We start from the raw sequence: 27,519 nt of genomic DNA on the forward strand, positions 1-27,519 counted from the left end.
CATGTCAAGGTGTCACCAACAACAACAACAACAACAACAAAAATCCCCACCTCATCAGACAGCAGCTGTTGTAGCATGACACCAACCTGAATCACAGCCTCCAGTCTGGGTGAGTGTGCACCTTGCTCCCGTTGAGAAGTCATTGCAAAACTGTCCCCAGCCTTTAACAACAAAGTACTAACAGCATAACAACGAACAATTCAGTGATTCATTTGACGAGACGGAAGCTTAAACGTTAGCTCGCTACAATTAATTTAAACGAATGCAGAGTCAAGTCAAACAAAGCAGAAACTACAACTAGTCATTAAAATAATTGCAGTAAGAAATAAAATAAGGTGGTGCTGAACTGATACCTGCACACAGGAAAGAGTAAAGTTGAAAAAAAGCCACTGACAAGAACTTTTGAACTTTTGTGACTGCGGGTAACTAGCTAATCTGATCTCTGTCGACGTTACCAAGGTGACTACGCGCTTCCGGGCCGTTGCCACAGTAACGGAATGCTGGCTTGGGTGTTTCCATGGCAGCACAGACGCCATGGATTCCGATGGGTTAATGATCATCAAGGCGCTGGTGGCAAAGTGAGCAGTGTTTACACAACAAGGATTTACATCTGGTTGACTGGGAGCACGTTTTTAATAATTATTATGGTATTTAAAGTTCCAGACCTCTGATAAACAACCAACAACAACAATAAGAAGAAGAAGAATCATCAGTATCGTCATGGAAAGATGCAGTGGATCAGAAACACCTTATAATAATAACTTTATTCATATAGCACCTTTAAAAAACAGAGAGTTTACAAAGTGCTTTGACAGACCAGCACATATAGGTTAAAGCAAGACAAAATTAAGATTAAAGAACAGGTTGACACACGTACAAATACACAGACATCACATAAAAGTCTATAAAAATGTGTTTTTTAGAAGTGATTTAAAAGATTCTGCAAGCCTTATCTCCTCAGGCAGGTGGTTTCAAAGTTGATTGCAGCCAAAGGGACCCACTTGAGGATATAATGCTGCATACTACTAACTGATAAGGGGTCAACATGTAACTATGTATGTAACCTAGAGCTTTAAAGGTGATCAGTAAAACCTTGAAATCAACCCTAAAGCATACAGGAAGCTGGTGGAGAGAAGCCAGGATTGGGGTGTTGTCATATCGTCTTCTTATCTGATATATTCTTCTTCTTGTGAGGTTCTTCAGGCAAATTCTGTATAATTTGGTGACCTTTCCTAAAATATGTAATAGAGCTCGAGCTAAATGAAGACTGTGTATGCGGGTGGGGTTGGGATGACCAATTGAATGTCCTGCTCTTGCATTCCAGACATACTGGATAGTCTCTCTTGTATTCAATCTTTTTAAACATTTCCCTTTTTCCTTCTCAATAACTCTCTTTTCCAAGAGTAAATCAGGTGAACCTGCACTACTAAATTAGTGTATTTAATCCTCTCACTGTTGGTTTTCTTGTTATTTTACTTATTTTGGGAGTTCTGTATTTTTGTGAATGTTCATCACTTGAAAGAAGCAATAAACAAACCTATCATCATCAAAACAATACCTCAAAAACTATTTATTTTTTTACAAACTTTAAGATTTAATGATCCACAAGCACCATTCGATAGCACAGAATTGAAATCAGATCTCAAACACATGATACAAAGTATAAATAAACACCTGCTGTGCAGCTACGTAAGCAAGTGTAACACACTATTCTAGAGCACAATGACATCCTGGGATCAACATGCCATTTGCACTGTAACATATCATAGTAGCATGTCTCTGTGAACTCCTTCCATCACGAGGCCGCTATGTTGAATCTGTGGGGAAAATCTCAGGCCACTGAGACGGATCGAGGAAGATGGTGCAGACTCCGCTGTAAAACCAAAGTTTTGGCAGGAAGCACTCCACCTCCCAGGTGTTGGACGCTCGGTTGTAAATCTCCACTTCCACCCCGTAGTCCCCCTCCATACCTTTCCAATGACCTCCGGTGACAAATAGCTTTCCGTCAAGCGTCACTAGGCCGCCATTTTCATGAAGCATGTGGAGGAGCTGGACCTGAAGAGGGGGAAAAGTTGATACACAGCTAAAGGCCAAACCAACCGGAGAATAAAGCTGATTCATTTAGCTATAATCCAGCTAAACTAACATCAGTACAAGGGATTATAGTCAGCAGCGACTTCTAAGCCCACCTTCTGCCACATGTTTGCCTCTGGATCATAAGAGTAAACTTTCTTAGTGTTGTCAGCAACCAGATATATAGTTCCATCCACACAGACAGACCGAGGAGAGGACAAATACTTCGGGATGAATGGTGAACATATGCTGATCCAGCTATCTGTGAAAAAAACACATGTAAACATATATATGATTTAGAAGAGACTATCCATACTGAATGCAATGATTGTATTGTCATTGTATTTTCAAGGATGGATCATTAATGATCAACAACAACAAAATATTCAAAAGAAATGGAGAAAGACAGCCCACTGTTGATTTCAAATAGCCATTATCTATCTGAAATTAGACAACAATTTAGCTTTTATCCAAAGTGACTTACAAAAAGGGAAACAATCAACATGTTAGTGCAGCAATAAGTGCTACTCGCAGAATAAAGTAACGAGGATAGACGTAACATGCCCAGTCGTTGGTAGTGTTGGAGATGAGGTACTTTGAAGGTAGAGAGGGACGCCCCTGATCCGGTAGGAACTGGTAGAACGTTCCACCAACAGGGAATAACAGATGAGAATAGTTTGGAATGCCCTAAGTGTACCGGTGGCAGAGCCAGGCGCCGTTCCTTTGAGGAACGGAACGGAGCGGTCGGGACGTAACATATGCCTGTATAAGGGCATTTAAGTAAGTGGGTGCAGAACCAAAGACTACTTTGTAGGCAAGCATTAGGGATTTAAATTTATTGCGGACTGCTAAAGGTAGCCAGTGGAGCTCGCTGAGCAGCGGGATAACATGTGCCCTTTTGGGTTGATTGAAGACCAGACGTGCCGCCGCGTTCTGAATCATCTGAAAGGGTTTCACTGTGCAGACTGGGAGGCCCGTCAGGAGGGCTTACGGTAATCGGGTCGCGAGATGACCGCAGCCTGTATCAGGAGTTGGGTTAGCATTCACATATATGCAGGAAATGTCAGAAAATAACACACAACTATACAACAAATAGTAAAATATGAAGTTAAACGGTCATTCTTACCTATAACAGGGTTGTAACACTGCATGGTCAAAGCATTGTACTTCACAGCACACGAGCCAATCACATAGAGCTTCCCATAACACGCTGTGGCGGTGAAGTTGGTCACATATTTTAAGGCAGGGCACGTCAAGGCCCAGGTGTCGTTGTAAGGGTCGTAATGCTCAACTTCAACATGGTCTGCTGTTGTACCTAAAAGGAGGGAAATGTAAGTAGAATGAGTGATGAGGTCTCATAAATGTAAACCAAAATTTAATGATGCATGTGTTTGCGGCAGCACACACCATCAGCACCACACCACACATTTAAAACACTGACCTCTTCTTAAAACCCACAAAGAAGACATGCGAGCAAATTCTGACAAACTATCACCGCAGAGGGAAGCCATTAAAGGCAGATGATCGACTTGAATTTATCAGAGATTTTCCATCGCACTGCAGGTTTAGGGCACCACATGCAGGACTCTATTTATTTTCCTACCTCCAATGACGTAAATCTCCCCGTTGAGCGTTGCAGACGTGTGGTTAGTCCGAGGTCGGAGCATGGGTGCCACAGTAACCCACCTCCCCTCTCTTGTGATGTACTTCCAGGTCTCTGTGGTCGACCAGGTGTTGGTATTCGAACCTCGCGAGCCCCCTGTCAGACAAACAAGAGCACTTTGTCAAAAGTCTGACAACGTTTTGCATTCCTCACGAGAGGAACCGGTGAGATCTGCTCAAAATCGTTTACTTTTCCTCCTGAAGTTTCTGTGTTTTAACACTTGACTCACCTGAGACATACACATCATTGTTCAAGGAGACCATGGAGTAACCCCACTTGTTTGGGTTGGGGAAATTAGGGAGCTCATGCCACTGTTCTGCCGAGAAGAAGAATGGCGGGTACATGTTTGAGCATCATTTAAAGAGCGAAACTACATCAGAGAATGATAATGCAAATGCAAATGCAATGCAAAGATGCAATAATGTTTCTGAGTGAATATAAGTCAAAGTTAGGTCAAGAACAGTTCAAAAATGTAAGTCCTCAACACTGTGGCTGGAGCTGGCACGCCTCAACATAAAACTAGAAAACGACATGCAACAATCTTTTCTTTAACATCCCATGAAAAACACGGACATGGATGCCTTCCTCCAGTTCTGCACAATAAAACGCTCATTTAAAGTAGTGAGAAGATGATCCAATTTTGTCACATCCAGGCCACATTCCTGCAGAGCCGTTTTTCTGTCAACGCTACATTTAACGACCTGCGACACATCTGCCAAACTGTTTTTTTCGAGGAATCAGATGGTCATTTCCCAACAAAGTTCCGTTGTAAAATAGGTTTCTGAACTTAAGCTTGAAATTCTGGTATTTGCAAAACATGTTTGTACTTGTCTTCGTGTTGTAGAAGGCACAGTTCTTGAGCAGCAGTCTTTGCAGTCTTGGGTCTCTGTCCTCATCTTCATCTGAGTCATCATCGTCCGAGTCATCCAGTGAACGTCCTCCCATTACAAACAGCACCTCTTGCAGGTTCGGTTGTGGACTCTGAGAGTCGGGTCTGTCCATATATTCTGGTGCCAAATCCATTTTCTAGAGAAATGAAAGACATCCGTTTTTGGAAACTGACTTAGATTGAATAGAGCAAAGATAAGAGACAAAAGAAGGAGGAAGCGTGAACTCACTTACCTCCCTGTGAATTCTTTCCACAGCCTCTCTGCAGCTGGGAGAGGCCTGCACCAGGCTGTCCTTCAGAAGGGTGTCAGCTATGTAGTCCAGGCTGAGTAGAAAGAGACGGGACAAGCTAAGGAGTTCAGGGAGGTGGCAGAGCCGAGACTCCTTGTGGTGGCTGACCCATTTCAGGATGGCCTCCACACGGGTGCATTCAGATCGGATTTGTAGTCCTTCGTGAGACAGGCAGGCAACTAATCTGTCCTTTCCCAACAGAAGAAACTCCTCACCTTGTTGTACAGCCTCAAAGTTCTCTAAGAGGAAGGCCCAAGCTTTGGCCATCACCTCAGGGCAGCCATGAATTTCCCCAAACTCCAGGATTCCCAGGCAGTTGGTTTCATCAATCTGGTGCTGGAGGTATCGACTGCACACGGCTCTCACGGTCTGGAACTGCAGCTGGCTTGAAGTGCAGATTAACCCCTCCACATTGCTCTGGTTGATGGTTAGTTTGCCTGTGTATGCAAACTCTAGTAAGAAGCTGAGTATATCAGGATTAACATCATGAAGCTCCACGCGTGCGGCTATGCTTTCCACAAAGTCCCCTGAGAACATGGAGCGAAAGTAAGTGCTGCAGAGGGCCAACACGCCGCGGTGACAGGGGAAGTCCCGCCCGCCCGCGCTCAGTGTTACATCGACCAGTTTAGGGTGAGAGCAGAGGGAACGTAAGCCCTCCAGGATGCTCTGAGGATGGGAGGACAGGCAGAAGTCCAGGTCATCCACGTTGCGCACCATGGTCAAGTATAGATCAAAATAGTAGGTCAAATTCAGCAGGGGTGGTCAAAAACTGAGTTTGAGAGTTTACCTGCAAGTGTAAAAAATACATAAACATAAAGAAGAAATCATTCTTAAGTTCAATCTCAACAAAAAAAAAGTTTTTGTAGTCCTAATACATGAAACTGAAGCTGCAACTTAGAAAAAAGGTTGTCTACATGAATAGTTTGTCATTTATTACCTAAAAAAGTGAAGTAAGAGAAAAGATTTTTCTATGATTTTACAATTAATGGTAAAATAAACTTTGTTTTTTTACTATAGGTCAAATAAAAAAGGGTAGATGAAGACAACTTTAGAGACATTTTGACTGACTTAGAGCTTAAAAAACAATCTCTCCTCTGTGACCTTTCTGATTTCAGCAAAAAAAGAAAAAGTATGTTGTAAACAATTGCCTTCTTAAGTGTGGCATCACTGTTTTTACAAGAATTACAAAGCACTTTTGGCTTATGATTAGTATGATATTTAATAGTATGATTCCAGTCTCCTCTGAAGCCAACAACAAATTACATTTCCTGTCATCAAATACTGTAAAATGAAATAAGTAACCAACAACAAACTCACCACAGAAGCAGAGAATGGAAATAATGGCTCATCCTTCCAGTAAAAAAGCGGTTTGCAGTTGAGGAGCTGGTTAGATCAACATGGAGTGGGCAGCATGGCGAAATGCTTTTGCCAAGTCATTGGGACGGCCTAGCTGTCGTTCGGTTATTTTTAGGGCTGACGGTGACTCTGTGCTCAAGTCAGATTCCAAACAACATGCATGGGGCCTGCAGCTGCTGTTACAGGCACATGTTTAGCATTTTCTCAACAGGCCTGGAAGCCACAGCAAAGGAGATAAATGTAGCACTAACTTTGTTGTATGTTTTAACAGTTAATTAATAACACCGGTATGATAGACAAAGTCCTATATGTCTATAAAGGGGTTAAGACGTGAGGTTTGATTTAAAGTGCCCTGAAAAAGGTAAGAAATGAAATTAAAGATGTGATGTCAGCCGAATGAGTCTTTACAATAAGGAAATAATGAATAATTACAAGAAATGAAATTACACAGGTCTCTGTGTATAGATTTATTTTGTAATAATGCCAGAACTGGTACTCTTACTGCCAGATTATTGATTCAAGTGGGAATAAAATTAACCATAAACTGCTTTCTTACCAAAAAAAAAAAAAAGAATAAAATCTCAAAACAAAGATGTTTACTCTCAGGAAAACACACTTGTAGTCTAGGCACTCGGGATTGTGTAATAGGGCTGGGTATGTTTTGAAATTTGTTGTTGAAATTTGATACCTGAGTTTGAACAGCAGTACCTAAATAACTCTAGAAATGTTTTTTTTTCTTTTTTACAAAACCTGTTTAAAACTTATCAACTACATCAAGTCCAAACTTCTGAAATGCATACGTTTAATGTTTTAACACAATGAAATGCAGTATAAAATTAACAAAATTCAAATGATCAAATAAGTAAACAAGGGTAAGAATCTGGCTAAGCAGTCTGTGCTAGCTTTCAGTACTTGGTACAATTACAGCGATTCAAACTGTATTTGAGTTTGATACCCAGCCCTAATGTCATCGAACTACAAACAATACAAAAATATCAAAAGATGACACAAGCAACTACTCAAAATCAAAAATCTCTGCCTCTTTCTCTTTCCAAAAAGCAAAACTGCGGTCAATGTATTTACAAATTTCATCATTGCTAAAACTGGAGATGTCAGTCCCTTTGTGGAGCATCCCCTCATCGGGTGTGGGTGTTTGCACGATTACCTTAGGGACCTGTCTAACCTCTGGGAGGCTATGCTTCACCACTTCTACAGTGCTTTCAGACTGACTCACAGTGTTTCCAAAGAACTTCACTTTAATGTCCTCAAAGCCGTCCTTCCACTCGCGGTTCCCAGCCTCGATGTCCTGTATGACAGCCTTGTGAAAGTCCCTGACCAGCTCCCAGGGAAAGCTCCCCACGTGGTCGAATACCTCAAAACACAGCAGGTGCCTCATTTTGCGTTCGTCCACAGGCAGCTCCAGCTCCAGGATGTGAAAGTAGCCGAGCATGAAGAGATCCAGGGTCAGATTGTCGTACTCAACCGGCACGCCATCCAGACGAGGCAGGAACTGCTCTGGGGAGTAGAGGGCTTGCTGCCTGTGAAGCCTGTGGATAATATTTAAGCTGTATTAACACTAGACTGTAAGCTTCATCACCAAATATTTAACTGAATTCAGATTAATTTTCTGCCGCTGTACTAATCGCTTCAGCACGACTCCAAACCAAACTGTTATGCTGTTCAGTGGAATTCGTTTATTTAAGCAAATCACACTGAACAAATCAAAGTTTACATTTTAAAGCTGCACAACAATTACCTACCAACACGTTCAGCAGACATGACGCAACATTAGCATTTATTTGAAGTTGTGATTCTGGCCACCTTACAAGTTCACGTCCAATATTGACACCTTTTAGCTCCAAAAAACGTTTTTTTAAACTAGTTTAGTTTAAAAGGTCATCTAAATGCTGTTATAAGAATATATCTGACTTTGTGAAGGTGTATGGAATACCTATTCATTACCAACTTGGTTAATGAATGGATGCATCTTACGTAGTTTTCATCTTAATAATTCATACAACACTTGTAAAGAAGAGTTCCAGTATCACCTAAAATGTCCTCTGTAACAGTTCGGAGCTTCAATTCAGTCCGTGGCATAACAAACTGCAGTGTATAGTATGTCAGTCCTTTCCTTTAAGACTTGTGTGTGTGTGTGTGTGTGTGCTACTGTGTATGTTTTGGTTTAATTTGACAAAATTCCTGATGAACTTTTGGGTAAATTTAAGATACATGAAACCGCAGGTGGACTTTAGTGCTTTAACGGATGCCACCTAACGTGAAGAAATCATGTGCAGCCCTACCTGCGTATCTGTCTGGATGGGACGCTTGAGATCATGTTCCTCCAGTTTCCCAGCATCTTGTTGACAGCACTCCTCTGCTTGAAGAAATGCCCCAGAGAACTGTTCAACATATTCGACGGGGTGCTCTCCACGCTGGCTCTACGAATGGACCCGGGTTTGTCAAGGTTTCCGTCACTCATCTTCCTCCCTGCTGCATCCCTGCTCTTCAGAGTCACGGTGTAGGCAGATTTCTTCCAGTGGCCTAAGAACAGCACGACTATACGCTCTTTTCTAAGGCTGGTTGTCTCTAGAACATCTGGAACGTTTTCATCATAGTCAATGCCGGAGTCACTGTTCTGGTCTGTTTCTGGGGCTGGGCTCAACACTTTAGGCTCTTTGTCTGACTCTGTGGTCTCAAGCTGTGTGGAAGAACTTAACACGACTGCCTCTTCTTCCGGCTCATTCGACAAAGGTGAGTTCTGCGTCTCAAAATTAGACTTCAGAGTCCTTACAGACACTCCGAACTGGTGGATTTCATCCTCTATCCTCTCCCTGCGTCCCCTGATGGAGTTCTGTCTGTCTGGCGTCTGAGAGAACACAGTGATCAGTTCGGTGTTGGGCATCTTGCAGTGAGGCTGGTCTGTCAGGTTGGTCATGAGCAGAGACATGCTCTTCACGATGCCTGAGATGCGGCCGCACCACACAGGTAGAGGAACTTGACTCGAGAAGTTTCTGAATTGCGTGTTGACCGTGATGTTCACTATGGGCGCTGGCAGGATGTGCCTGAGCTCCTCAGCTAGACGGGCGAGCTCCAGCTCGTAGCCTTCGCAGTGCCTCTGCATGGAGACGTTGGCAATCTGCTGCTCCAGATAGATGAGGTCATCCTCAGCCAGCAGCTCACCAGAAGGCCCTAGGATGGCATTGTGGGCTTGGGAATACCTCCAAGTGACTTTGGCATATCTGTTCCCATTTTCCTGTAAGAGAAGAGGCAAATAAACACGCGAGATGTCATCTAAAGTTTTTTCTAACATTTCAAATGGGTCAGGCGTGAGAGGAAAAGAGTAATGATATAGTAAAACTGCGATCCAAACCTCATCCAAACCTCAAAACTATGACTTGACGAGCAATGCGTTATGTCTTCGGTGATTTGTTATATGCAATTAAAAGTAAACGATGATGGAATTTCCAAGTGTGTTTTCAAATGTTCAGATTTAGAATAGCATCACAAAGTAAGACCATAATTTTTGCTTCGCTCATTGTGGTCTGGTTAGTCTCAATGAGCATTAGTTTAGACGTGAACTTACATTTTTAAGTAGGTTCTTTTTTCTTTTTCTTTTTTTTAGGCCTGCAAACAATCAATCAATTATCAAAATAGTTCAAATAGTTGCTGATCCACCTAAAACAAACGTGATTTGCAGCATGATCAGAACTTTGTTTCTTATCTGTTAAGTGCTGAAAAAAAGACATGCCGAAGAAAAGTCAACCTCTCGAATGAAAAATGAAAAGGTTGCATCAGAGTTAAGGGTGTGTTGCTATCAACTCCTTTCTTTGATGATTACTCGCGAGCCAAGTGCGCGTTATCCTTCAGCTGTTTGTTTTCCATCTGTAACAACGTCACATGATCCTGTAAACACTCCATAGTTCTCTTGATTAATCAAACATGTATCTGTTGGACTCGGCATTAGATGTTTTCCATGCTAATCACAGATAACAAGCACAGTCAACAAAACCTGTGCTACATCTATTATCAGAGCATGTTTGTAAGTTTTGATTAATGTATAAGTAACAACCTTTTTTAAATCTTTAGAGAGACATTACCTTCCTCCTCTGATCCTCCTCATCCAGCAGCCTGGCCTGCAGCTGTCTCACCATGACCTGCCTCTTCCACTCAGCAATGGGACGGCCTCTCTCATCATGTGTGGGCACCAGGTAGTCGATGTCCGACAGATTGGCCTCCTCAGTGGGCAGGACCACCATCTTGTTCTGAGCAAACATGGCATTTTTAAAAAACTTTTATAGCAAAACAAAGTGGGCACTTTAGAAAAAAGAGAATGCTTGTCACACTTACTGCTTGTCCAGTGAAAACTCCTGACAACCCTGATTGTTTCAAGGATGTGATGGACTTCATGTCGCCAAGAAGTTTTTTCTCCCCCAGGAGATTTTTACCAGGCAACATCGTCTTATCGGCAGAGGCGGTTTTCTCACTCGCTGCGGCTTTGGGCAGACCAAAACCTTTGATAACTAAAATACAAATCATGATCAGCAGTGACTTCCAGTAAACATTTCGACAGTGTAATGTTGTGCTGCTTTGTTTTAGTAAAAGTGTGATTAAATCAGATAAACAAAGATGTTTTTCTCACCAGATGTTGCAATTTGAATATGCTCTATTCTGCTGACAGATGGTTTCTCTGGCTGGGCGGATGTGGATGAAGCAGAAGGTAAAGGAGGTGCAGAGGGGGGCTGAGGGTATCTCGCCTGAGGGGACTCCTCACTCTCAGGTTGCTGAAAAAAAAGGAAACAGAAAAAAAAAAGACATGATCTGGCTGCTTTGGGTTACAACAGGAATGCATAAATAATGTAAAACATGGTGAAAAAAGCTCAGTGTTAACCTTTAAACTATCCATGTGTGCGTCACTGTTGTAACTGTCTCTGCATGGGTTACTCAGGCTGCCGTAGTAATCCTCCCTGCTGCGCTGCGAGAACACAGTGGGTTTCACCTTCACTTCCTCCTCCGCCGGAACAATTACCTCGATGGGCTTATCTGCACAGGCTTCCTGCATATATCAAAAGAGTCACATTTCATACTATTTAAAGAGATTTGAAGGCTAAATATGAAACATTAAGTGCAAATCAAGAGGTTAGGGTTGCTCAAATATGGACAAAATCCTTCAAACAATCAACATGTGATGTCTGAGTGTGATGCAGACATGAGATTTATGTTTGCAAATCTTGAAGTCTTTGTCGCTTCATAAATTTTCCCAACTGCTTTTCCAACTTCCTGTTGCTTCTTTTATTTTGCTTTAAGAAAACGTTATGTAATAAAAACCTTGATTGTCACTTCACATGTGGGCACTTCATGCTGATTAGAGTCAAACGTTTTGTACCTCTACATGTTTTCACACAGTGGACACACGGCAGAATCAGATTTCATTTCAATGGGAACAAGATTATTGTAAGCAGCGAGCGACTCTCGGGTGACATCTGAACTCAGCGTGCGCGCTTTTTAAGCTTTTTACGTAACAATGGCATCAAGTAATTGGACGGAAACCGCAAACAGGACCTCATTTCTTTCGGAAAATATATTTATTTAGTTCTATGCAACACAAATCTTTAACTAGTGAAATATATCCGAACACTTTACCACCTCACATTGTTACACTAATAGACTGGACTTGTAACAGTTGACATCTAATGTAAAAACAGTTGTTTTTTGATCATTGTACAGGTGATTTTACTTATATTTGTTGTTTTATTTCTACTCAACAGAGGTATAGCCGGTAAATATAAAGGACATCGATGTGTTTGGTTCTGGTGTATGGTAGAAATAGAGTAGAAATGTAGAAACAGAAAGGTAGATTTCAGTTTTTTTTCCACAGAAGGTTTGTTTGGATCGTTTTCGCCAGGTCTGATGACATGTTGGTGTAAAAGGAGCCTTTTCCAAACTAATCAGTTTGAGTGTATTAGTTTAAATGTGGGAGTAAGAATTCGGTTGGCTTTGTATTTTTAGGCAAGAATGTCTATTTATGCTGATGAAACCACTCTTTGATTCCAAAAAAGGTTAAATGGGTTGTCTGGATTGTAGCAAACATATCCAAACATTTTAAAGCCTGAAGACACGGACAAAAGAACCAAACAAAGGCATGGGATAGTAAGCAACCTTGAATAATTGGCAGCGTTTCACACCACTCTAGGGAGGATGCAGGATGTATGGAAACATTTAGATCCCCTTTAATGAACCTGCATTGTCTTAATGCACTCCATGCAGAATGCATATCAAATTCAGCTCTCCAAGGACATTATTAGTAACCAAAACATCAAAGGCAGCCCTAATATGCTGCTGCATGCTGTTGTGCTTTGCGTCCATGAGGTGGTCCTTGCCATTTCCTCTCACACGGCACTTTGATGTCGAACAGCACGAAATATGCTGTGACACTGCTCAGGCGGAGGAATAAACTTCCCCGAAGTTGTGCAATCCATAAATAGATAAACAAGGGGGCTGGGAAACGAGGAGGGGGAGCCCTATTCCTTTGTGACCCTTCTCGTAACAGTTCAATGTCCTAAAAGCCATGATGAACCGGCCCTTGTGTGTGTGTTTAATTAGACCCAGTGGCCAGAGAGCATTTGGTTTTCATCAGCACCCCATCACAATTGCCACGCAGATATAGATAGCCTAGCCCTGTTTTGGCCTAGATCCCCTCTCTCCCTATCAAAGACCATAAAGAGCCTGATCACTACAGATTAGGAGCCAAGAGTTAAGAAACAGCTACTCAGCGCTGTCTCATTGTCAAACATGCAGCACCAGTAATCTGTGGTCCCCTTGGGTCGAGCCATGAGAGAGTTGAAGTATTTCAGAACACCATGTGTATTTAAAAAACATGTCTTGTAATTCTGCGCTCTGAAATTAATCATTAAAACAACCTGCTTCCATGTGAAATGTTCACGTTCGAGGTGATAAATTGCAATGTGGAATGTATACAGCGGGTGTACATTATACACAGAACGCTGTAGTGTAAATACACGTCCACTCACATGTTAAAATACTCTCAGGTTTCCTGCATGGAGGTGAACAGCTGACTGACACAATGTTTTTGCCAACATTTACAGCTCAAACAAGACAAACTACAATATTTATCTGCTTCATGTTGGAACATTTAACAACTACCAGATCAGAAAATTAGATCTTGTAACAGTAAAAGATTCAAAAGAAGGAAGAAAATTAAGGTCTAATTTGCAAAACTCAACAATGACAACATCTATTAAGGTCATGAGCACTGGAGTATTAGTCACTCCTAACCGTAAGAGGCCACAACTGATCAGAAAATAGGTAAAACACTGCCAAAATGTCTGCCAACAAGGGCCTCTTTAACAAAAGTTTCCTTTCATTTCACAAAACTAATTACTCCGCCTGTACAGTCACTTACTTATGAACAAATACTCAAAGAAAATAATGTACTGAAGCACAAAAAGGAGTAAAAACAAGCAAAAGCAGCATAAAAAAAGTACAACTAATGCTGAAAAATGATCAATAAACCAACTAAAGCTTACTAACCTTGGCCTGCAAGCGAGTCTCTCGGTGTACACCGGTGAGTCTTCACTGTACAGTGAAACTCCAGAGGCACCGGCTCATACGGGCAGGTATCCGGGGCGGACACTCCGCGTGGAGGATGTGACACTATCGTAAGATCACCAACCACTGGTTTGACACCATCATCAGCATCTCTGCCAGTGGCCAAGGGCCGCCAGGCAATAAACAATAAACTCTGATCGGAGAATGCCGTTAATAATTAAGGGACAGGATAGGATGGCCGGTAATGTCACTAATGCATGGACAAACCAATGGGCATGTTGTTGCACGAAGGGAGGTATCAGCGGAAGAGTTGTCAAAGCAGCTGGAAAAGAGACATTTTATCCATGCGCGTTCAGGTGCTTTTTCCACTTGGGACAATTGAATGGAAGAGCCGGGTTCATCATCGTGCTTTTTTTTTTTCTTTCCCCTTGGTATTGTGAGGGTCAAATCCATCCAAGTAAAATGTGACAGCGGAAACACAATGTGACACCATAAGCTTAAACAGATGGGTTTGTTGTTAATGTGGAAAATCTGACAACAACAACAACAAACGAAGAGTGCCGCGACAAGCTGCGGCCACATTACCTCAAGATTTTTAATCAATGAAATCAGCCACCGATTCAACAATTTCCTGATTAATATGATCGTAAAATCCAGCATCCTCCCCAGGAAAGAAGCTGCAACTAACGATTATTATGCCATTATTGATAAATCTGTTGATCATCCTCTTTATAAATCATTAAAAGTTAGAAAATAGTAAATATAAATGACCATTACAAACTCCCAAAGTTGAAGTTGACCTTTTAATGTTGGTTTCTTTTTGTCTGGCCAACATTCAAAAGCCCAAAGACATCTGGTCACAGCAGACAAGAAAGAGAAAATCAGCAAATATTCACAGCTGAGGAGCCATAACCAGCAAGTTTTTGGCACTGTAATTTGAAATTTGAAACAGCTATTGACAGATGTCTTGCTGTCCTTATATCGTTTTAATGTTGAATATGTGAGGAGTTTTGGAGGGGATATGATATAGGCTTTACACATCAACACACCTGATGTGAAAGAGAAAAGAGGGCTTCATAATAAGCATATGTTTTCTGATATGAACACAATAAGCTCATCGGATGCTCTCCGGTGATGGCTGATTAGATATAGAGATACATTTTATTATTATTAAGTGCAGATGCAAACACCAGTCGAAACATGTGTTGCTTCTCACTGCAGAAGATGAACGAGACGACAATGTGTTTCCTCAGTCCAAATATTCTAAAAATACTCAAACAACAGTATCTTTGGCCCCGATCGCTGTGAATGGAGAGCAAAAGCCACAAATGTGTGTGAAGTAAACCTCACGCTACACACTGTTTATTTGATTGCAGCTGTTCCTGAGATGCGAGATGAGGAAGAGAGGTTGACAGCGCTGAACGAGTCTGACCTCAATGTGAGCGATCCAAACTTGCAGAAGGGCCAAATACACTGCTCTCCCCGGTCAATGTCCCAACCCCATTCAGGTCGCTGCTCGGAAATGAGATTATCTGACTGACACTTTAGAACCAATGAAACCTGTGATCTACGCAGCACTTTACAAACCTAAAACACGGGCCGCAAATGTAATTAAAGCGTGTCTACTTGCACAGATCATCATCATGGAACAGTAGGTTTCAAAGCATTCGCCCGCTCTCCAAATATTAGGAAGATTTAAACTCAATTAACTAACATTTCAGGTTTCTTTATCAGATGACCCCTTTGTTCACGTCAAGCTTCAAAGTTTGTCTGCCCAATTCATACGTTGCCAAGAAACCTGAGACATTGTTTCTGTCTGCCACCAACATTACACAATATCCAGAGGTGACAATCATAGCACTCCCAAGTCTCTGGAAAAAAAAAAAAAAAAAGAGCATGACACACAATCAAACGTGTGTTTGAAGCCAATGACATCCTGCTCTCCAAGTCCACAGAGGGATAGAGTTGCCGGTTCCAGGCATCAGATTGGTGAAAACTCTGAAACTTAAGCTTGTGGATCTCATAACGGGCTCAGCCCCTGGGCCCTGCACCTGAGCCGCTGGAGAGGGGTAACTGATAGGCCCTTAGCTGGCGCTGGCTCCGGCTGCGTTCGACGTCGCAGCGGCCCCTGCGCTAATTAGCTCTCCATTGTTGATGGGAGGATTATTTCTGAAGGGAGGGGGAGCTCGGCAGCAACGCCCCGCTGCCTCCCTATCACCATCTTCTTCATGTATGAGTGCTGCTCTTCTCTGATGACTTATTCATGGCTTCTATTGGCCGACAGCTTTCGTTACTCTGTGTGTACATCGCTGTGCAGTCTGCGCTATAGGCGGCAAGTGATGTGTAAAGGGAGAGGCTTTGCAGGTGGACAGCTGTGAGGCTTTAAGGTTCAACAAGTCTGCTGACTGAGAGGTCCCCATAGACTCTTTCAGCTAACAGTATTCTCTGTTTCCTATTTAAAATCAACTTCACCGGATCAAATTACAGTATCAGTATCACCTGAAACCATCTAAACTTAATTATTATGTAGCTATTTCAAAGAAAAACAAATAAATCAAGACACGAAGAGGCTTGCATGCACCAAAACTGACTTTTTTTTTTCTTTTTTACTGCGTTGACCCCTGATTTAAACAGGCAACACCAGCACAAACAAGGTGTTAACACTAAAATATTCATCAAGTGTCGTGCTTTCTGCACAAAACAAAAGAGCTAATCTCAGAGAGTCCTCTGTGGCAAACTGAGAACGGAGAATCTCCTCCGGCACTCACGGCATCATCACATGTAATGCCTTATTAAACAAGAAAAGCCATCATCCTCCACTTTCTTAGACCTCTTAAACTGAGAGCAAAGCAATCAGGCTGAGTGGGAGAGAAGGACAGGCTTGACCTACATGAAATACATGTCACAAATTAAGAAAATGATTCACCGAGGTTCCAAGATCTTCCAGATGTTTGCTGTTGACCGCACTCCCCCTAAACTAGCTTTGATTTTCATGCCAAAGTAAACAGCTGGGCAGTACCGACACAAAGCAGGAGAGTGTGGACACTGAAATATACCGCAGGTGAGACAGAAGGCTTACGTTTTTCTCCATGGCACGGAGATATCTGGCACATTCATGGTGTCCGTTGTACTCTGCCAAGTCTGCTGCTGTGAACCCATCAATATCCTGGTCTGTAGGGTTGGCTTGATTGGCCAAGAGGATTTTACAGCACTGAGGGAAAGAACAGGGCAACATGGCAGGTCAATAAACAGCAATATGTTTAATATATTATAGGAATCCACTTTGACAATATACGACAATGAAAGAAAAAAAAGTTGCATCCACCTCCAGCTCTCCATTCTCTGCTGCTTCATGAAGAGGGGTCCCTCCCCAGTAATCCTTGATGACCTCTGAACCCATGTGAAGCAGCCTCTCCAAGATGCAATAGTGCCCTCTGCTGGCAGCAAAGTGCAGAGCAGTCGCTCCATCTCTGTCCTGGCAGGAGAGGCTGACATCGGTACACGTCGCCTGTTTGGAGGTGAATGAGAAACGGTCAAAGTGTTGACTGAAAAAAAGAAAAACACACAAATATCTCTGTGATTGTGCATCTCTACTGACCAGCCAAACCACCACGGCTTCGTGGCCCATGTGGGCGGCAGCATGCAGGCAGGTCATGCCATCGTGAGCCCTCAGGTTGACGCCAGCCCCGCAGTCATTGACGAGGTACTCTACAACATGCAGGTGCCCTTCCTGACAGGCCAGATAGAGCGGGGTGGCGCCGATGACTGTCTGGTGGTTCACACACCTGTACTCCAACAAACGTAAACAGGTTAAGTTACATCAGATATTAAATCCTTAAAAACACAAGTCAGTATTGGGCCTGATATCAAAATAGAGCCAGATGCAACCCAACAGTTTGTTATGTAAATGATTCATGATGTTAAAAACATGCAGCAGATATATGTTTTAGATTATGAGATACATAAGATGTAGATAAAATGGTTTTCTGTGTGTTCTGATGAGGAATGGGAGGATTTATGTAGTTCAGATCTTTGCTGTAGTGGAGTGCCGGTGAGTTGACCCAGAGCAAATGTTCTGTAACCGCTTGTCTATACAGTAAAACAGCCATGATCATATAATATGTAAATATGTAGGGAACAATGAGTAGGGGAAGGTACTGTAGGGAAGGTAACAAAGGCCAGGGAGGACATGGTGGCATTTGCATTAAGACCTGAAGGTCAGGTCAAACAAACAAAAGGACAGGTGACACATATTTGACATATCACTCTTTTCTTTATTTGTTTTTGGTCTGCTGTTATGTTTAGGAATATGATTGTAACGTATAGAAGTATAGACATGTCGTTGGTTAATAAAAACAGAATGAAGTGTGTTCTAACTTTGAGTCTTTAGTGATCGCAGAGCCTTTGAAAGCAGTGTGTTGTTTAGAAATGAGAGTCAGATAAGAATAAAGAATTGTTTATTAGACATCTGCTTCAAAAAAATAAGAAATCATCCATCCATTTTCTGTAACCACGTCATTGTGGGGGCTATCCCTGCTGACTTAGGGCGAGAGGCGGGGTGAAATGTAGTGATCCTGCTATGCTTTAAACTGACTTTATTGACAGGTGCAGCCTCATAAACCGAGATACGTCATTCAACATTTCACAGCTACTGGAAAAATGTTGGTTTATGTGTTTCATCATATCACACAAAGACACAAGATAGACTACAGGATATGAACCCAGGATCAAAAAAACATTTGTTTGTCCATCAAGCCTGCCGGACACCGCAGGGCTGACCTTACACTGACATATATACCGGGAATGACACGTGACCAGGAGTGGTATAGGCATGTATTATTCACAGGTTACTGATGGTCACATGTGATGGAGTGACCCTGCCATGCCTCATGCAAATTACACTGTACTGTTACTCCTGCGACAATGAGATGAAGCAGGACGAGCAACATCTCTTTATCTGGTTCTGACTAAGTCCCACTGTCTCAGGTTTAGGAGATGGAGGAGATACTGATGCCATGTCACATAATGAGAATGTTCATTTGATATCCAATGAGCATCTATAAATGTGTAAATCTCTTAGCACTAAAGGTGTATTAATGACGGCTGTTATTGTGCGTGCTGCTTCACTGTCACTGTCACTGGCACACTTAATGGAACAGAGCCATAATTACCGTTATTAAGTGCACCTGTGTTTTTCCTGCTGTGACAGGTCAAATGTCAGCACATGACTGTCACTGTTCCAGAGTAGCCACCCTGATCGTTTACTTGGTGAGTTTATAACATGCAGGGAATGTTTTTATCTGTTTCTATTTAAGTGAATTTTATCTTTTATTCAGTCGTGGGTGACCAATTTGCGTCTTTGTTTTGTTTCTGTATATTTCGTTTTTAATTTTTTTTTTTATTACTTGTAATATTTGATACTGTACTGATACTCGTAATGTTACTATTTGACACTGGTGTGTCACTAATAAATCAATAAATAAATCAAACGATCAGTGTTACCCCGATCATTTCCAGTTCAGCAGTTGTTCTGCGTGTTGAACCATGGACTTCAGTCCAATGTTTTATTAAATCTGTTAATCAGTCACGTTAAATAGTTTTAAAAGAGTTTTATTTGTTCCACACGTTTATGAATCTGTGAGGAGTCACCCTTACTGTTTTTAGTTGTTGGTGTTGGGTTACTTCTGCAGTTAAGGAACATGTGGAAAGCTTGTGGAGTAACTTAACATGAAAACAATGAAACTATAATTTTAAAATAATAATACCGACCTATTTGTTTTAGGAGGAAAATAAACTATGATAATAAAGTGATGTGATGCTGATCTTTCTGTATATTTACAATAATAGGTAATGCACAATACTTTTAGCTTCCTCCCTCTGTTGTGAATGACCACAGGTGGTTGATTGACTGGGTGTAAAAACTAGATCATAGGCAAGAAGAGAATGTTTTATTGGTTTTATCATTAGTATCATCACGTATTTAGTTTATTAATTGAATGTCCGTCGTAAAAGTCATGACAGTCAATCTGATAGTTGACAGCTTGTCACTCTGAACCTGTCAACTTCCTGGTGGCCCTAGAGGAAAAGACAGGGAGTTTCACTGAAGTCAGTAGGATTCATCCTCTAGGAACCATGAAAGTTTGAGCAAAATTTCATAGCAATTAATCTTAATACTTGATATTTCAGTCTGGATCAAAGTGTTGGACGGACTGACATTGCCATCTCACGAATCATGCCACAAAGAAAATGCAAAGGTGAACTCACCCAGGTGCCTGCTGAATGAGTAGTTTTAAACAGTTGAGGTCCCCACTGGCTGCTGAGTAATGTGCAGGTACAGCTCCACATTTTGTCTCCACCTCTGCCACTCCTCCAACAGACAGCAGCCACTTAATGACCTCCACGCAACCAAAGCGAGCTGCGAGGTGGAGCGCGGTGGCTCCAGCAGCATCCCTGTCCTGGAAACATTCACAGATGTTTAGATTCAGCTTGATGGAGACAAATTCATCTCCTCTGGGCTTATTGAAATGTAAACTCCCTTCATTATCAAGACAAAGTGACTTCATTACTTATTACCACAGTAAGAAAAGGACGCCTCACCGTGGGTTTATGTTCTGACTTTGGGGGTGATTAAAAGGACACTAGATGACCTGACGGTTCATAGGTTAAAACCAAATTCGATAAATAGGTGAGACTAAGATCATTAAGAGCTTAAAAGAATTCAGAAAAAGAAATTGATTCTGAAGCAGACAAGTAGCCAGAGAAAAGGTTGCACTCTGGTAATGTTCTTAAGATGATAAAAGTTATATTTCTAATGTGAGATTCAGAATTAAGATCTGAATTTAAAGGTAACTCAGGTTTTTTTTTATTTGATTTGTTGACAGGGTTTTAATATCAGTGCTTGTAGTTTCATGTTTAGTTTCTCTCTGAGATTCTGTATCAATAATTACAACTTTGGTTTTGTCCTGACTGAGCTGTAGAAAATTCTCCACCATCCATAACTTGAGGTCTAAAATGCAGTCAAGAAGGGCTTCTACTAGCCCTGGTAAATTATCAAGACAGGTGAAAGGCCTTCATTACTCATATGCTCAAAGAATACAGTGCAAGAATATTATTTCTTTTAATATTATATTAAAGTTTTTTCAAAGCTACTGTGGGGATTCGTTATGAGGACTAATTAAGGGATTGAGGAAGTAAAAAATAAGAAACTAAACTACTACCTATGTAACAGTGTTCCTATTTCCTTTCTGGTCTAATCAAGACATTTTATAAACCTGATTCCTGACCTCGTGCCCCACTGTGGTGAGGTAATCCACTCCCAGTTCACAGGCATCTGATTCTTTAATTCTAGTCAAGATTCTGCAAATCCAATCATAAAGGACCTCTACACTTTGAGAAACAAGAGACGGGGGTAGGCTTGACTCTTCTGCTAAGTTCAGTAGGTCTCCTTAAGCATCTGGACATAATTACACTTGCTACAAAACACTAATGGATATCCAGTAAGTCAACACCAAATGATGTAATCAGTTGGTAATACATCTGAAAAGGTAGTGTACAGTACCTTCTTACAACTGTAGTGATGTAACCTCACTCTGGGATCAGTCAGATGACCGTCTAAAGCCATCGCCTTGACTGAGTTGGTAGAAATTACCAGGAAACCTGTACATGTGGCACCCCTCCAAGGCATTTGAGCTGTCAGGGTAGGTTTCCGTTCTTTCTCTCTGCGTGCACAGATAAACTTACCTCAATGTTACAGCCTCCTTGGTCAGCCAGCCATTGCAGCTCCCGGATGTGGCCGGTAGCTGCTGCATCGTGTGCCGGTGAGGCTCCATTCAAGGCCCGGGCATCAGCCGCCAGCCCAAGCTCGCCCACCAGGAACTGCAGGCACTCCAGGCGTCCACACCTTGCGGCGTGGTGCACCGGGCCGGCACCTTGAGCATCAGTGATGGCGGGTGCGAGGTGACCAGAAGACGCTAGCTCCCTCAGGGTTACAAGATCCCCGGCTCGAGCCGCCTGGATGGCCCGATGAAGCACCATCCCCCGGCTGCTATGAGTAGGTTATGGCACACAGACCGAGCTCCCTGGAGTTCTGTGGATCCCGGCAGGTTACCATCTCTTCCTCTCTCATGCTCTCATACAACGCACTCATTGCCTCGTCCAGAGCCAGGAAAAGTGACACCCGAGCGGCAGCCAGCTGGCCAGCACGGCCGTTGGAGAGAGGAGGAGGAGGAGGAGAGGGGGTCAGAGCCAGCGAGATAGAAAGGTAATGAAAGACGGGTGGAGGCGCACCACTCGTGGCCTCCTGCTCTCCTTTGTGTGGCACTGACCATATGCTGGCACACGCACCAACGCTTCACTGGAGATGGGGGAGCTGAGGCAGCACGGAAACTTAAGTAATGGGAGAAGTCAGAGCCAAGGCATGGTGAATTACAATGAGTGTTATTTTTTACAACTATTTTAAAAATTCATTTGAGTGGGGATGACTAAAGAGCGGAGAAATCTGCGAGATTATAATCTGCAGGGAGGATTTTACGGTTGATTAGATTAATTTAAAACACGTATGTAAATATTTTATTGCAATAACACTCATACATGAAGGCCTCAATCCAATTAGCTGATTAGGTCCTCGGCATGACCTGATGGAAGCCGAGAACAGTCATCTCTCTTCATAACATCACCCCCCGGGTCTCTTCAAGTTCTTCCCTTTTATTATTTATATGAAATATTTCATCCACTTTCCACGATCGGTTAATGTAACAATAACCACATGATGTATTTTTAATTCTCTACATCCTTATTTGACCTTCAGGGTAACATGTTTGTGCCATCAGTCCATTTCTTCCAACCGTTTCACAGCTTCCCTCAGGTCCTCCACGACTGCGTCCACGTCTGCTTTGGTCGTCCCTCTGCCCACGCTCAGCCTCAGGGCGTTCGCTGCCACCTTGGAGGGAACGCCGCAGCTCAGGAGGATATGGGAAGGCCTTGTGGGAGACAGAGTGCAGTGCAAGGGAGTTGTGTAATGACGGATAAAAGCGTAAATAGGGGGGAAAACTTCATTTTTACCTGTTTCCACTGTCTGAGTGGCAAGCGGCGCCAACACTGGCCAGCAGCCTCGTACAGTTGGACAATACCCTCCAGCCTAAAGCAGGAGAGGGGGGAGATTAATCATTCAGAGCCTTTGTAGTTTACAAATAGCCCCGCGCGGGTCATGAACTGTCTCTGACAAACATTGGTGTAAGGTTAGAGGACGCTGTGTTGGACTGACATGCCAAAACAGACATAAGACAGAGACGGAAGACTCATGACATCACCTTGTAATGTAGGGCCAAGGATGGACACATTACATGTGTTGGGGAGGATATCGGAGCCTGGGTAATGGCTGTTGAAGTGAATCTTGTCTTTAAAGACGACCTGGAAAGGAGAATATATTGGTGTTATGCTTTTTTAATGTATCAAATATATTTTACATATTTCATCTCTCTAAATGGGATCAAACTTACCTTCAGTCGTTCTTCCAAGTGAAGTTTGGTGCTTCGCATGTGACTCTCATAATCTGACAGGTTAGAGGTCACCAGCTCTGCAGCCTAACAGACACACAATAAATGAGCAGATATAAATAAAGCACCATATGACACGTTTAATGACTTAATGAAGAAGTAAATCTAATTTGAATAAGTACGACACGATGTTATAATAATGATTATGGTTGGAAAATAAGCAAGAAAACCATGTAACTAATTGTGGTGCTATCCCAGTAACAGATACTGTATACGGAGCAGGAAACATACCTTCCCTAAACCAGCAATCATTGGTGTGTTTTCTGTGCTGTAAAAGAGAGAAAACATACTCGTATTTATATGTGCAGAGCTCTGCTCTTGGCTGGTGATTCATGCATATTCAGTACTTATTGAAAATTCCTCAGGTAAGCCAATGTAGCCTGATACCCCGGCCTGAAGTTTCTCTCCTGTCCTCCTCCAAACAGCATCGGATACAATGGTGTTCCCGTCCCAGGGCCGTTCACATACAAAGCACCAATCCGAGGGGCATAGAACTGTTAATGTAACAAAGCCTGTCAATAAAACGTGTTTCTATTTTTCTTTCTAAAGCCTTACCAAAATATTTTAGAAACCAGATTCCTGACCTTGTGCCCCACTATGGTGAGGTAATCCACTCCCAGCTCACAGGCATCTACGCGGATTTTCCCCAGAGCCTGGGCAGCATCAGTGTGGAGCAGGATCCTGAGCCGCTCGCGCTGCTTGTTGAGAGACTTTATCCTCTGACAGATCTCTTGGACCGGCTTGACAAGAGGAAGACACATTCGACTGTACTATACGCAGAGCTACTGTATCAGTACTGTGAAAAGATGCACTTATGGACAGGGGGTGAAAGTAAGCCGGCAAACCGGTAGCACTAAAAGATTCAGTGGCGGTACGCAGTACCAGGAAGATGAGAGTGGTTGCCTGGAATGAGGCTCTCATTCAGAAAAGGTCACGGACACACTTTCAACGTGATTTAAATATCTGTCAGTTATCATCTGCAGACATTTTAAATAAAAAGAGAGAAACACTACAAAACAGTCACATTTTTTAATCTCCCACAGCCTACAGTAAAATATTGAAATGTTTTTATTTGTTTAGGTTTTGACTTTACTATTTTAAAATGCATGAAGTGAGAGAGAGATGAAGGTATGGTAAGGGCAAGAATTTAAAACTACTTTCACCCCTGCTTATAAAAGAGGCCGTCAGGTTTCCGAGCCTCTTTCTCCTTCTTACCATGATGACTCCTGTTTCATTGTTGGCCAGCATGACAGAGACGAGACAAGTGTTGGGACGCACCGCAGCGATGACGTCCTCCACCTCCACACGAGCCGTCACCTTAGACACCGACACGAATGTCACATCTGTGACACAAACATAGTTAAAATTTAAAAAGTATCTCTGTTCTCCTGGTATTCATCTGAATTAAACTTTACAGGAATGGCCTCCTTACCTGCTTTGCCATCTTTCTGTAGCTGCTCAGCGACTAGTTTGACCGAGTCATGCTCCACATTAGAGGTGATAATGTGAGGAAGGCTGTCGCTTCCATTCTGTTGCCCCTCACCTCCCTCTGCAGCCCTGCAGCTCCTCCTGAAGTGCTCTACGGCAGTGTGGAGCACCAGGTTATTGGCCTGAAAGAAGGTTTGTTTAATATGAACCAACGTTGCATGTGTAATAAAGCTACAGTAACAGTAATGATTACCTCTGTTCCACCGGATGCGAAAATGATGTCTTCTGCTTTACCTCCAACCATTCTCGCCACGTTCTCTCTGGACTGATTAATCAGTGCTTTGGCTTTCACACCTAGAAATAAAAATAATTTACACAAAAAGAACTTTTTTTTATTGCATGCATGCTGAAATCCAGCATTATTGGTTTGGTAATTAGGGCAAAGCGGCTCTTGCTTTGCATTTCTGACTCTAACATCTGGCTTTTTGATGCAGCTTTAAGGTTCCTTCACCTGCTATGTAATTGCTACTCGGGTTTCCCCAGGCATCTTGCAGGGCTTCAGAGATGGTCTTGATCACTTCTGGTTCCAGTGGCGTCGTGGCATTGTAGTCCATGTAGATCCTACATTATATTAATTACGTTGAAGAGAAACTTTCTCAATTCAGTTTATTTCTGTGTTGAATGAACGACCGATACGACATGACCAACATAAACCATCCTACCTGTCTAGATTCATTTCTGAATGATGGCGAGTAAAGGTGACAGCACTCCTAGGGAGAAATAACATATTTAGTACATCTCACTTAAATTATACTAGACTGTAAATTTCCAATTTTCCTGCGTTAATTATATTTATTATGCTGCGCAATTATTCTTCATAAGATAGACATCTTACGAAGGATAATTTAATTATCTCACATCGGGGGAAATCATTTGTCGCAGCACAATTCGGAAAAGAAATGACTTATAAATAAGAAATATATGGAAAAAGTGTCTGACAGGAGGTGAGAGGAGTGGCTCATGATGAACATCCTCCTCTCCCCCACTTCCTCTATGGAGTCTAGAGGTCGGTCCAGGACAGAGTTGGACCTCTTGACCGGTTTGTTAAATCCTTTCCCCTCCCCAGCAGATGACTGCGTAGAATAATGCAGATGTGTCTTAGAAAGAGTCCTGCACACTCTGCACATGACTTTGACCCCGTTTATACAGGACATGTGTGTCCGGCACTGTGAAATGATTATTTTTAGTATATCTTAGATTTTTTCTATTTTATTTTTTATTCACGAGTCAGTTCTTATCCACCTTGTGTACACAAGCAGCTGTAACAAGTGAATTTGATCAATAAATCTGATCTTATAGTGATGCTGGTTAATCTACAAATGCGACTGGTAGTGAATAAAATGTCTTTCGGACAGAGACAGCTTCCTCTGAGTCACTTTAATGTTGACCTCTCTGACAGTGTCAACAAAAACGTAAAACATTATAAGCTTCATAAAAGTATTTTTTATTTATAGCAGGGTTTGTCGTCGTATCGGATCACACCGTACCAGTGTACACAATACAAAATAATAATAATAATAAGGTCACTCATTGTCTACAGTCTAATTTAATCATATCTCTATTTATTCAGATTTATCTTATAGGTTCATTTCAATTTTAATGTGTTTACATGCTGAACGGATGCTTGAGATCAATAAAGTATCTATATCTGCCTATAATAAATCTGATCTTACATTAAAATTATTACAGCAATGCAGAAATTATGACTTTATTAATTTATCTAACACTGTATAACTCTTTGAGGAATAAATATGATGATGACAGTTGCAACTATAATGTGTTTTAGACAGACAGAGACGTGAATAATTAATATATCACTGAATAATAAGACTAAATATTGATGGTTTAGCTGTTTTCTGTGTAGTGCAGACAGTTTAAATAATAACAAATAATAATAATAATGTTTGTGTACAGGTCTTATAATGCCAGCTGGGTTACACAGGCACGTTTTAGCGTTACCATCTGTCAGCTAACGTTACACTGTAACACGTTACACGTTACTTGTAACGACTGTATTTGTAGTTTATTCAAATCAACACACCTGCTAACTAAAGCTAACCAGCGCTGCTAACTAATACTTTCGTTACGTTTAAGATTTTACAACTTTAAACTAAAGTTTCAGGCTCTCACACTGAGTCAGGTGTGCTCTCCTTCGTCAGGCTTTGTGTCTGACCTTGTAAAGTCAGGTGAAGATGTCCCGGACAGGTTTTTATGACTGTCTGTGTCAATCATCAGCTAACTAGCTGCTAGCCGGTTTGTGTGAGAGAGGATGAGGCGGCGTGCCGCGGTTGCCAGATGTCTTAAAGGCAAATCCGCATTTTATTATTAGAGAACGCACAAAACAGTGTGTAAAGTATAAAAAATCATTGTTTTGTAAACGGTCTGTGGTTTATTACATGGTTAATATTTATACAAAGTTAAAATGTTTGTAAAAACAAAGATATTTCTGTCTTTTTTTAAACAGTAGCAAGAGTTAATGCTTAATAAGTAGGATCACCTGTTTACTGAAAACACCAGTCACTTTACTGCAAGTGGACTTCTCTCAGGAACACAAATGCTTTCAAAGAACAGTTACAGTCACAGTAGGTTTCAGTGAAATGTTAATGCGGGTTGTCAAAACAACTCTCTGTTGTCTGTACT

The 27,519-nt window shown here is 41.9% G+C and overlaps 4 protein-coding genes across 8 annotated transcripts in view; all 4 read right to left on the minus strand.

The window, feature by feature from the left end:
* The window catches only part of crocc2 (ciliary rootlet coiled-coil, rootletin family member 2), a 31,516-nt gene extending 31,027 nt beyond the window's left edge, over positions 1–489 (minus strand). For both annotated transcript variants that reach the window (XM_027289961.1, XM_027289960.1), the window contains exons 1-2: positions 343–489; positions 51–177 (exon numbers count right to left, since the gene is read on the minus strand). In XM_027289961.1, coding sequence (XP_027145762.1) covers positions 51–143 — 93 coding nt within the window. In that variant the 5' untranslated portion in view covers positions 144–177; positions 343–489. The remainder of the gene's footprint in view (positions 1–50; positions 178–342) is intronic.
* Positions 490–1,540: 1,051 nt separating this feature from the next.
* On the minus strand, positions 1,541–6,597 carry klhl30 (kelch-like family member 30). The gene is made up of 8 exons (XM_010739804.3): positions 6,233–6,597; positions 4,859–5,702; positions 4,564–4,762; positions 3,966–4,052; positions 3,677–3,832; positions 3,200–3,388; positions 2,190–2,335; positions 1,541–2,055 (listed from the first exon to the last, which is right to left on the minus strand). Exons 2-8 carry the CDS (start codon positions 5,630–5,632, stop codon positions 1,807–1,809), a joined length of 1,800 nt encoding a protein of 599 aa, XP_010738106.3. The 5' UTR covers positions 5,633–5,702; positions 6,233–6,597; the 3' UTR covers positions 1,541–1,806.
* A 114-nt stretch (positions 6,598–6,711) lies between these two features.
* On the minus strand, positions 6,712–22,386 carry espnla (espin like a). Of its 2 annotated transcripts, XM_019260307.2 has the most exons (12): positions 22,162–22,386; positions 21,578–22,028; positions 20,102–20,292; positions 17,436–17,622; positions 17,163–17,345; positions 16,917–17,048; positions 11,160–11,324; positions 10,911–11,052; positions 10,619–10,791; positions 10,369–10,533; positions 8,572–9,524; positions 6,712–7,818 (listed from the first exon to the last, which is right to left on the minus strand). In XM_019260307.2, the coding sequence occupies exons 2-12, from the start codon at positions 21,869–21,871 to the stop codon at positions 7,287–7,289; spliced, it is 3,117 nt and encodes a 1,038-aa protein (XP_019115852.1). In that variant the 5' UTR covers positions 21,872–22,028; positions 22,162–22,386; the 3' UTR covers positions 6,712–7,286. The 2 variants fall into 2 exon arrangements, with proteins under 2 accessions (XP_019115852.1, XP_010738105.2); XM_010739803.3 differs by having other exon boundaries at positions 21,578–22,386.
* Positions 22,387–22,524: 138 nt separating this feature from the next.
* Positions 22,525–27,175, minus strand: scly (selenocysteine lyase). 3 transcript variants are annotated; one of them, XM_010739800.3, is made up of 13 exons: positions 27,053–27,175; positions 25,542–25,589; positions 25,331–25,440; positions 25,073–25,173; positions 24,824–25,001; positions 24,607–24,734; positions 23,976–24,131; positions 23,779–23,885; positions 23,623–23,659; positions 23,335–23,418; positions 23,146–23,245; positions 22,898–22,973; positions 22,525–22,815 (listed from the first exon to the last, which is right to left on the minus strand). In XM_010739800.3, exons 1-13 carry the CDS (start codon positions 27,109–27,111, stop codon positions 22,662–22,664), a joined length of 1,338 nt encoding a protein of 445 aa, XP_010738102.3. In that variant the 5' UTR covers positions 27,112–27,175; the 3' UTR covers positions 22,525–22,661. The 3 variants fall into 3 exon arrangements, with proteins under 3 accessions (XP_010738102.3, XP_010738103.3, XP_010738104.3); XM_010739801.3 differs by having other exon boundaries at positions 27,010–27,167; XM_010739802.3 differs by having other exon boundaries at positions 26,962–27,167.
* Positions 27,176–27,519: the final 344 nt, after the last annotated feature.

Source organism: Larimichthys crocea, chromosome XVII (assembly GCF_000972845.2).
Source record: "Larimichthys crocea isolate SSNF chromosome XVII, L_crocea_2.0, whole genome shotgun sequence".
Taxonomy (NCBI): Eukaryota; Metazoa; Chordata; class Actinopteri; family Sciaenidae; genus Larimichthys; species Larimichthys crocea.

Coding starts and splice junctions, on each gene's coding strand:
- klhl30 (XM_010739804.3), bottom strand. CDS start 5,632: ATGGTGCGCAACGTGGATGACCTGGACTTCTGCCTGTCCTCCCATCCT. Junction 3,389..3,676: donor GGAGATTTACGTCATTGGAG/GTAGGAAAATAA, acceptor CCCTCCTTTTAG/GTACAACAGCAGACCATGTT. Junction 2,056..2,189: donor AGGCAAACATGTGGCAGAAG/GTGGGCTTAGAA, acceptor CCCCCTCTTCAG/GTCCAGCTCCTCCACATGCT.
- espnla (XM_019260307.2), bottom strand. CDS start 21,871: ATGGTGCTTCATCGGGCCATCCAGGCGGCTCGAGCCGGGGATCTTGTA. Junction 20,293..21,577: donor AAGGAGGCTGTAACATTGAG/GTAAGTTTATCT, acceptor GAATGTTTCCAG/GACAGGGATGCTGCTGGAGC. Junction 9,525..10,368: donor AGGAGGATCAGAGGAGGAAG/GTAATGTCTCTC, acceptor CTTCTCTTACAG/GAAAATGGGAACAGATATGC.
- scly (XM_010739800.3), bottom strand. CDS start 27,111: ATGATTGACACAGACAGTCATAAAAACCTGTCCGGGACATCTTCACCT. Junction 25,441..25,541: donor TCAGAAATGAATCTAGACAG/GTAGGATGGTTT, acceptor AATATAATGTAG/GATCTACATGGACTACAATG. Junction 23,246..23,334: donor ACTTGGAAGAACGACTGAAG/GTAAGTTTGATC, acceptor TCTCCTTTCCAG/GTCGTCTTTAAAGACAAGAT.